Raw genomic sequence first — 9,766 nt, forward strand, 5'->3', positions numbered from 1 at the left:
ATCCGCCAAAATGCACTTAAAACCGCCCAATCTGGCAACACTGGCAGTTCTGTGTTCACAAGTTCCGTGCTCAAGCTGTTAGGCTTGCTCTAATAGACTGTATGGCTACAAACTGTCCTGCGCAGACCACTGTTTTGTTAGACAACTTATTTTGCACAATTGTATATTTTTCTAAAGTCCATTTTTTGCTTACAAAAAATATTTTTCTAAAGTCCATTTTTTGCTTACAATTTAACTTATGCCTTAATAAACACACAAAAAGTTAAATTGTTTTGTTTTTATTGACATTCTTCAGATGTTGGACATATATATACACACACACACTGTTAGGATTGCGCTGCGTGCTGTTCAGATGCGTTACCAAGGAGTACTCCTAGGACAAAGGAGGACAAACCACACGAGTTAAATCAATCTGGTTTATTCTCAGCCGTGCCCCAACGCGCAGCTGCGTCGGGGCTTTATATACACTCCTCGCAGGGAGTATCAGCAGTGGAAAATTACAGAATGTGCTTGCACACACTCAAGGTCACACAAGAGTTATGCACAGTTCCAACAGGATGTTTCACACAAAAACATAGACAAAATCAGGATATGAAACGGGAACAGAACATGTGGAAGTGCAAAATGTACAGAGCAGCACGTATTGTAGCTGGCCTAAAGTAAACCCTAAACTGCTACACTAAATGACAGTCACCCTTGGGCCGCGCATTTACAAGAGTAGGTTTAGGAGTATTCAGGATTATATTCTTACAATCCCCTCTTTAATACTCTGACGCAAGCCCAGAGTATTATTCACACCCCAGTCGTGGCCGACACAGGGACATAACCTGTGTGCGAGATCATCATATTATATATACGATCCATGCAGCAACGGAAAAGAAACGGGCCACACAGGCACACCAGAAGGCCAATAAACACAACGGGAATGATCATAGAGATATAAGGAGCCAGACCTCCGAACAAAACGTGCAACCACCCCCATCCCCAGGGCGAGCTAGCTTGCTCGTCCATATGTAAATCGTGAGCTACCTGTTGCATCTTTCCTAATTGTTTTGCAATCTCCCCGAAGCTTTCTAATTGATGTTCACGAGGCGGGAAAAAATCGTCATCTACGGATCGCCGCCTTCGGCCCGTATTGAGAACCTCAGGGACGGGCACAACAGTAAATGCATGCTGGACCTGAACCAGGGCACACAGGCCGCGTTGAAGAGAGGGAAGGTAAGACCACAACTTACCCCGGTCGCAATCCCAATACCAATCTGGTAGCCAGATCGGGTAGTCAGAATTAAACATGGTACGTCCCGCCGTGTCCTGTTTCAGGTTAAAGATATATTGACAACGGCAGCCAGGTAGACCTTTCTGCCAGGGGGAAGAAACATTTTTCCGGATACATACGGTTGGGTTCGAAAGACTACAGTGATTGAACGCCTCTCGGTCTACTTCCGTACCGTTACCTTCATATCGATGAAAGCATACTGAATAATTCATAGAGGTATCCCAGTGTATTGACAACCTTACCTCTGGGTCTGTATTGTCTGTCAGGAAAACCTTAGTTTGAGTATACGAGGGCCACAGGCTGAGCCATGTCATATTAACCTCAGAGTAGTTAGACGGGGCTATTCGGACCGGAAAAGGAGCGCTGCTGTCATGGGGTAACAAAGAACACACATAGCAGGGTTTACTCATATTCATTGATGTTTTTACAGTGAAGTTTACATATTTCCAAAACTCGTTATCCCTTGGGTCCCGGTGTATTGCTTGTGCGGGTAACCCTGCCCCAAGCGTTGAGATCAGCACGATGATGAAGAAAGTCATACTGGTCACTGATTTTGTTCTCTAATGCTCACAGGGTGCAGATGGCGAAAAATGTCACAGGCTCCCGTGCTTTTCAGACTCTTCAGCCCAGAACTTTGCAAGACTCACCAACCATCCCCTCTTTGTAGATCAGCCGAAACTGGATTGCTCCAGATGCTGGAAGGGGATCCCTGAAAAGGCCGTCAGCTATTGTCACAGCAACTTTCTGAAACACAAAAGTCTGTTAAGCATCAACAATATAGATTTCTATTACATTGGAGCCTTCTTTATTCTGCTGGCATGGATCCACTGTGGAAAAAGGTCCGTTAGCACAGCCGTGCGAGTTACAGCGAGTACATCGGTGGGCCCACTGTAGGGTGACTCCTCCATGGGAGCGTTTAGTTTAGCAAATCTCTTTACTAAAACTCTGTCCCCTACCTCAAAGGGGTGAGTGTGTGCCTCTGGAATGGGAGGCTTTTTGGAATTTACTCTCGCCCAATACTCATCCAGCACCCGCATGAGACCCACCGCGTACTCGCTGAGATGTACTTCAAGATCACCCGTTCCTATAACCTGCATGCCTCTACGCCAAGGGACAGGAAAAGGGCATCCCATGACGAGCTCGTACGGAGATAAATTGTCGAGAGCGACCTGAGCAGTCATGCGCATATCAGCGAGGACCAACGGTAAAACTTGGACCCAATTTTTCGTGCCTGCGTCTTGCATAGCCTTACGCAACTTACCCTTAATTGTTCTATTCGCGCGCTCCACAATGCCAGAGGACTGTGGATGGTATGGGATATGAAAACGCCAATTGATCTTGAGGTCTTTACATAGCTCCTGCGTTACCTTAGAGGTGAACGGCGTTCCCTTATCAGAGTCAATTCCTACCGGAAGACCGTAACGTGGGATAATTTCCTGTGTAAGTTTGTTCACTGCTGTTCGGGCGTTCTCTTTGCTACACGGGAAAGCCTCAATCCACCGTGAAAATTTGTCAATCATGACCAAAAGGTATTTGAACGGGCCCTGCTTTGGCATGTGAGTGAAGTCGATCTGCCATTCTTGGAAAGGCGTGTCGGGTATGGGAAGGTGCTGATGTACCGCGCCTGGTTTAGATAGATTATTCTGGGCGCACGTTAAACACTTGTCCAGAATGTTGTGTGCATCTGTGTGCAAATTATTGATGCAGAATGTTCTGTTCATATCCTCCACTACCCCTCTTCGGCCGCGATGAGTGGGACCATGGAACTCGCGGACGAGAAAGGGAGTACAGTGACGAGGTAAACAAAGACGGCCCTGTGCGTCAAGCAAAACGCCACTCTTCTCTGTCGCGCCCTGGGCGTCCCAGAACTGCGTATCTGCCACAGAGGCCGAGGCCTGGATAGAAATGAGATCTATGTCAGGTAAGACAGCGCTAACCATGCGATCAGTAGAAACTAAAGCGCAATTAAAGCCTGGAGGCAGGACACCGGATGCGGCTGCAGCTTTAGCGACTCGATCAGCGAATGAATTGCCCTTTACTTCAAATGAGTCCCCTCTTGTGTGCGCGCGTGTCTTAACAATGGCCAACGTGCACGGAAGGAGACAGGCGGTGATTAAATCAGTAACAAGTGAAGAATGAGAAATGGGCTTACCGTCGGCTGTCGTAAACCCCTGAGACGCCCAAATGCGGCCGAAGTCGTGCGCCACGCCGAAAGCGTAGTGTGAGTCGGTGTAAATAGTAACGTCTGTGTCTTGAGCCAAAATACATGCGCGAGTCAAAGCATAGAGCTCCGCAGCCTGAGCAGAAGAAAAAGGCAAAGAATGAGCTTCAACAATTTCATCAGGGAGGCGACAAACAGAGTAACCACACAGGAACACACCATCCGCAGGGCGGGAACAGGAACCATCTACAAAAAGAGAATCGTCTGTGGAAAGAGGGGTGGAGTGTAAGTCTGGGCGGATGCTAGTCTCAAAAACGATATTAGAAAGACAGTCATGTGAGTCAAACGCAACATCGTCATCCTGTGAGTTAAGAAGACGCTGAAGAGCGTGGGCGACAGAATCAAACGACGAGGAGGGCTTAACAGTGAGATGCTCTGTGGCCAAAAGAATAAACTCATAGCCAGAGCGACGCTGAGCAGACAAATGCTGAGTGCTAAGATTCCGCAGAATGTACACGACGTCATGTGAAGTGTGTAAAATGAGCGGATGCGACAAAACAAGTTTTTCAGCGTCCGTGACCATGAGAGCACACGCAGCAACAGCCCTAAGACAGCCAGGAAGCCCTTGTGCCACAGCGTCAAGAGTTTTAGACAGAAACGCGCAAGGTCGCATGCCCCCCCCATGCTCCTGAGCCAGCACCCCAGAGGCGGTCCCCTTCTGATTGCACACATACAGGTGAAACGGCAAACGATAGTTCGGCAGCCCGAGAGCAGGGGCGGAGCACAAAGCTTGCTTCAGAGCCTTGAAGGCCGTTAGCATGTCCTCAGTCCAGACCAGGGGCTGAGTCAAAGGATCTGAGTGACTTATAGCTGAACGCAAACACTTGTCATAGATTGAACAGTCAGGGATCCATTGACGACAGTAATTGATGAGGCCCAGAAATGCCATGAGAGCGTGCTTGGTTGCAGGCACCTGAGTGTCCATAATGACTTGAACGCGTTCCGGGCTAAGCCTCCTGGAACCCTGGGAGAGGTCATGTCCCAAGTAGCGAACAGTTGTGAGGCAAAACTGCAACTTCGTGCGGGAGACCTTGAAACCCTTCTGCTCCAGGAGTGTGAGGAGAGACAATGTGGCGGCAGCACAAGCGTCTTGATCCTCCGCCGTTACCAGGAGATCATCCGTGTACTGGAGCACCGTGGAGCCCCGGGGAAGACAGAGATCAGCCAGCGCGTCCCGCAATACGGCAGTGAAGACCGCCGGTGAGTCAATGAAACCCTGTGGCAACCGCGTCCACGTGTATTGTCTTCCCCTGTGTGTGAAAGCAAACAGGGGCTGAGTCTCATGGCCCACAGGAACACTGTAAAAGGCAGAGCACAAATCAATCACAGAGAAATAAGCATGGTCACACGGAATAGAAGACATAAGAGAAGGAACGTCAGGGACCACTGGAGCCACGGGAACGATGAGTTCATTTATTTTACGTAGGTCTTGAGTGAAGCGCCATGTGCCATCCGGTTTTGGGACCGGGTTCACTGGGGTGTTATACGGGCTGACACAAGGAACCACGACACCTTGCTGCAAAAGAGATTTTAGAATATTGTCAATACCATTGAGCTTACTAGGAGACAGAGGGTATTGTTTAACATAAACAGGTGTAGAGTGTTTAATAACAGCTTCATACGGAGAGCAGCTCACAGAGCCCACATCGTCCTTATGATCCGCCCACAGGGTGTTAGGAATAGCAGAGAGAACAGGGGAAGGAGCTTGGTTTTGGAATAGCCTTTAAAACAGGTCTCGGGGTGTAAACACCCTTTGATTTATCCCATACCTTCTTCATGTCAAACCATTTACCATACCCTGTGCGCATATAAGGGCGGTCCCAATCCGGATCGCCTAAGCTTTCGTAAATCATACGGTGCGCTGAAGCAAGGAAGCCTGGATTAAACGTCCCATCACGGGGATACGATGGAATCTGAGGATTTGCCTCCGTCCACCCAGCCAAATTGTCCAGCCACGGCGTAACGTAATAGCCTAAACCGCACTTATTCATCCATTCCGCTGGGGTGTCTGTGACCTCAGGTTTAGGATACGAGCCCCCCATTGTACAGTAAAGCAAACGGATCTGAACAGAAACAAACAGTAGATATTTATCCAAATTTCTATAGCGCGCTCTTCCTGGACTCGAACCAGGGAAAACAAAGCCCTCCTTAGGGCGCTACGGAGCTACTGCCAACCAGGTAGTCAATCAAACATGTCTTACCTGATTGAGAGTATCACGTCGGGGTCACCAAATTGTTAGGATTGCGCTGCGTGCTGTTCAGATGCGTTACCAAGGAGTACTCCTAGGACAAAGGAGGACAAACCACACGAGTTAAATCAATCTGGTTTATTCTCAGCCGTGCCCCAACGCGCAGCTGCGTCGGGGCTTTATATACACTCCTCGCAGGGAGTATCAGCAGTGGAAAATTACAGAATGTGCTTGCACACACTCAAGGTCACACAAGAGTTATGCACAGTTCCAACAGGATGTTTCACACAAAAACATAGACAAAATCAGGATATGAAACGGGAACAGAACATGTGGAAGTGCAAAATGTACAGAGCAGCACGTATTGTAGCTGGCCTAAAGTAAACCCTAAACTGCTACACTAAACGACAGTCACCCTTGGGCCGCGCATTTACAAGAGTAGGTTTAGGAGTATTCAGGATTATATTCTTACACACACACACACACACACACACACACACACACACACACACACACAAATACAGTGACTTGTTTATGTACACAATTCACAGCTATGCAACAGCTGTATAGATGTATTTGGTGATACAGTAAGTGAGCTAAATTTTAACAGTGCAAACAATGCCACAAAAAGAAAAGATTCATGCCGTTGTCATGCCGACCGAGGCTGTTGTGTTTCCCGCTTGTGGTCTCGTCACTCGTCACTTCCGGAAGGGGCAGTGCTGAAGTAAGTAGCTCGAATATGTAGCTCAATAGGGTATACATGCACTAAGTAGCTCGGCAGAAATCACATAATCTAGGTCGTGTAGCTCGATTCCGAGAAATCAAGTTCGGTTCAATTTCAGCCGAATTAAGGTGTATACATGGCATTTTGAACTTCGATTTCAGTCGAGCAACAGCAGAAATTCTATTCTCTCTACAGTATGTGCATGTAAACGCACTGAGTGTGGTTATTGTGGCATTTGACATGGCTTTACACTGGATAATCTCTGCCTAAATACTGTTTAGTGTATCTTCAACTTAAACTCAGTTCTTCCTAATATTTGGTAGTCATTTGAATTTCAGTAAGATTTCCCTTGTGAGTTTTTATTAAGTTATTTGTAGGAAGATGCTTTAGTTGTTTTTATTGAACTTTTACATTATCTATCTATCTATCTATCTATCTATCTATCTATCTATCTATCTATCTATCTATTTGAGTTTAAAAGTTTATATTAAAATTAAAATTATACAAAAATACATTGGATCTAGAGAGCCCTACTACTTTACAAAATACAAATATTACTGAAATAGGGTAAGCCACTTCCTTTGTATATCCAAGAGGAATTACTAGCAAAACTATGTTAATGCCAACAGTAGAATATCAGCTGGTGACGTATTCTGTCAGTGATGGTTGGAGATGTATGTATGTGCAGAAGATGTTTATTATTAAGAAAAGTACAATCAGGCAAACAATCCAAAGTGGTAGGCATACATCAGAAACAGCAAAACAGGCAATAGGTTGAGTGAGGCACAAACAGACCATCATAGACAAAGCAGGATCAAAAACGAGGAACAGGAAATCAGGGATCAGGAAACCAGTAGAACAATAAGAAAACAAGGCTCGGTACTATGTCTAATAATGCAATACTTCACAAAGTGAGTGTGCATTTAGAGTCCTTATATAGGTGCATTAATTGTGCCTTAATACTGTGCAGGTGTGAGTCCTTAGCTGCACGCACGTGTGAGTCAACTCAGAGCGTGCATTGTCTGGAGTGCACCTGAGAGTCCATATGTTGTGTATGCCAACACAAGCAGGTGTGACAGAACCCCCCACCAGAGATCCCTCCAGGAGCTCAAATCCATCTTCACTGGCCCCGAGGATAAAGGCCTGACACTGGACACCACTGCCAGTGGCACTCCACTCTGTGCCAACGTGGCACCAGACTCTTGGCTCAGGTGGGGGTTTGGGTTCAGGCTCTGAACAGGACCCAGACTCTGGACTGCATGTGGGCTCAGGCTCAGGAGAGGATGTGGGCTTTGGACTGGATATAGGCTCAAGCTCTGGACAGGACTTGGGCTCTGGACTGGGCTTGGCTCTGGACTTAATATGGGTTTGAGCACTGGACAGGACTTGGTCTCCTGACTGGACATGCACTCAAACTTTGGACAGGACTTGGGCTTCAGACTGGACATAGGCTCCTGACTGGACTTGGGCTCGAGCTCTGGACTGGACCTGGATTTGGGTTCTGGACTTGACTTAGGTTCTGGACTGGACATGGGCTTGAGCTCTGGACAGGACTTGGGCTCCAGATAGGGATCTGTCTGAGCACTGCTCCTGTCCTTGTTGGAGCCTGGCAGCAACATCCTCATGACCCAGCGGCAGAACCATGTCTTCATAGCCAAGCGGCGGTGGGACAATCACATCTTCATAGCCGGGAAGTGGGGGGACGACAACATTTTCAAAGAAGCCTGGAGCAGAGGCTGCCCTGTCAGCCTGTGGCACTGGTTCTGGAACTGGCTCTGGGTCTGACTCTGGTTTGGGCACTGGCTCTGGCTATTGCACTGGCACTGGCTCCAACTCTGGCACTGACTCTGGTACTGACTCCATCTCTGGTGCTGGCACTGGCAGTGGCTCTGGCACTGGCTCTAGTTTGGATGCTGGCACTGGCTCTAATTCTGGCTCTGTTTGGGCTCTGGCTCTGGTTCAGGCTCTGACTCTGCTGCTGGTTTGGGTGCTCGCCCTGGGGCTGGCTCGGGTGCTGGCTCTGGGACTGGCTGTGGGAATGGCTCAGGAGCAATGGCCTCCTCTGCTGCCACTGCATTAGCTTCTGGAAGGAGATCAGGAATGATGGCCTCCTCTGCTGTCGCTGCATCAGTAGTCAATGCAGGGGTGGAGCGACTTGTCCTTCTTTTCCACAAGGAAGAATCCCACCCTTGCTGGAGAGGAGGAAGGGTGGATGATCCCAGCTGCCAAAGATTCGGAGATGCACTTCTCCATGGCTTGCCTTTCGATGGGAAAGAGAGAGTAGAGTCACCCTTTGGGTGGCACCAACCCAGGCAGGAGGTCTATTCCACAGTCACAGGGTCTGTGAGGAGGGAGGGACACTGCTTGGGTCTTGCTGAAAATGAGTTTTAAGTCTGGTATTCTGGAGGCACGTGAGAGAGGTTGGGAAACTCACTGGCTGAAAGCTGCAGCGGTTTGGCGGGAGGCAGAGCAGAGTTCAGGCAGGAAGCTAGGCAGGACTGGCTCCAGCCTAAGATGGTGTTGTCGGCCCAGTTTTGGTGGGAGTTGTACTGCATTAACCAGGGTAATCCTAGGACGATGGGTACGTGAGGGTCGTTCATGACGTGAAGTTGGATGGTTTCTGAGTGGTTACCGGAAATCCTCAGGGTGAGCGGGGTGGTAAGGTGGGTGATGATGGTCAAGCCTGTGCCATTGAGTGTCTGGACAGTGAGAGTGACGTTGAGAGCGAGTAGCAGGATTCCCAGAAGCTTGGTGGTGGTGGAGCAGATCAGGTTCCTGTCCACCCCTGAGTCAATGAGGGCCTGGAGGTGGTGATGCTAGTTGTCATGGATGATGATGACAGGGAGTAACGGTTGATCAGCGGGGGGCTGGTTCCGAGCATTGCCCACCAGGGACCCTCGATTCACTGGTGGGTTCATCCTTTTAGCGGGCAGGCTCGGCAGATGTGTCCTAGCTGACCACAGTAGAAGCAGGCCCCTGTGCTCCACCGGTGCTGTCATTCCTCCACTGACACCTGAACCTGGTCTACCTTCATGGGTTCGACAGACGAGGTGGGAGGTGGAGAGGAGGTGAAGCTGGGGCGGGTCTTTTCTCTCCTCCATTGCTGGATCCAGGCATTGATACGGTTGGCGAGGTCCATGAGGCTGGAGAGGTCCGAAGGCAGTTCCCACGATACCAATTCATCCTTAATGGCGTCGGACAAGCCATGCAGGAACGCTTCAACCTGGGCACTCTTGTTCCAACCGCACGATGCTGCCAATGTCTGGAACTTGATGGCGTAGTCTGAGGTAGACCAGGACCCCTGCCACAGCTCCATGAGTTCTCTAGCCGCCTCCTGGCCGGACAGAGAGCAATCG

At 48.9% G+C, this 9,766-nt stretch overlaps 1 protein-coding gene across 2 annotated transcripts; it reads right to left on the minus strand.

Moving 5' to 3' along the window:
• Window positions 1–2,027: 2,027 nt before the first annotated feature.
• On the minus strand, window positions 2,028–5,780 carry LOC132899751 (protein NYNRIN-like). 2 transcript variants are annotated; one of them, XM_060941871.1, is made up of 3 exons: window positions 5,699–5,780; window positions 4,411–5,013; window positions 2,028–3,573 (listed from the first exon to the last, which is right to left on the minus strand). In XM_060941871.1, exons 2-3 carry the CDS (start codon window positions 4,858–4,860, stop codon window positions 2,065–2,067), a joined length of 1,959 nt encoding a protein of 652 aa, XP_060797854.1. In that variant the 5' UTR covers window positions 4,861–5,013; window positions 5,699–5,780; the 3' UTR covers window positions 2,028–2,064. The 2 variants fall into 2 exon arrangements, with proteins under 2 accessions (XP_060797854.1, XP_060797853.1); XM_060941870.1 differs by having other exon boundaries at window positions 2,028–5,013.
• Window positions 5,781–9,766: the final 3,986 nt, after the last annotated feature.

Source organism: Neoarius graeffei, chromosome 15, assembly GCF_027579695.1.
Source record: "Neoarius graeffei isolate fNeoGra1 chromosome 15, fNeoGra1.pri, whole genome shotgun sequence".
NCBI classification, from domain to species: Eukaryota; Metazoa; Chordata; class Actinopteri; order Siluriformes; family Ariidae; genus Neoarius; species Neoarius graeffei.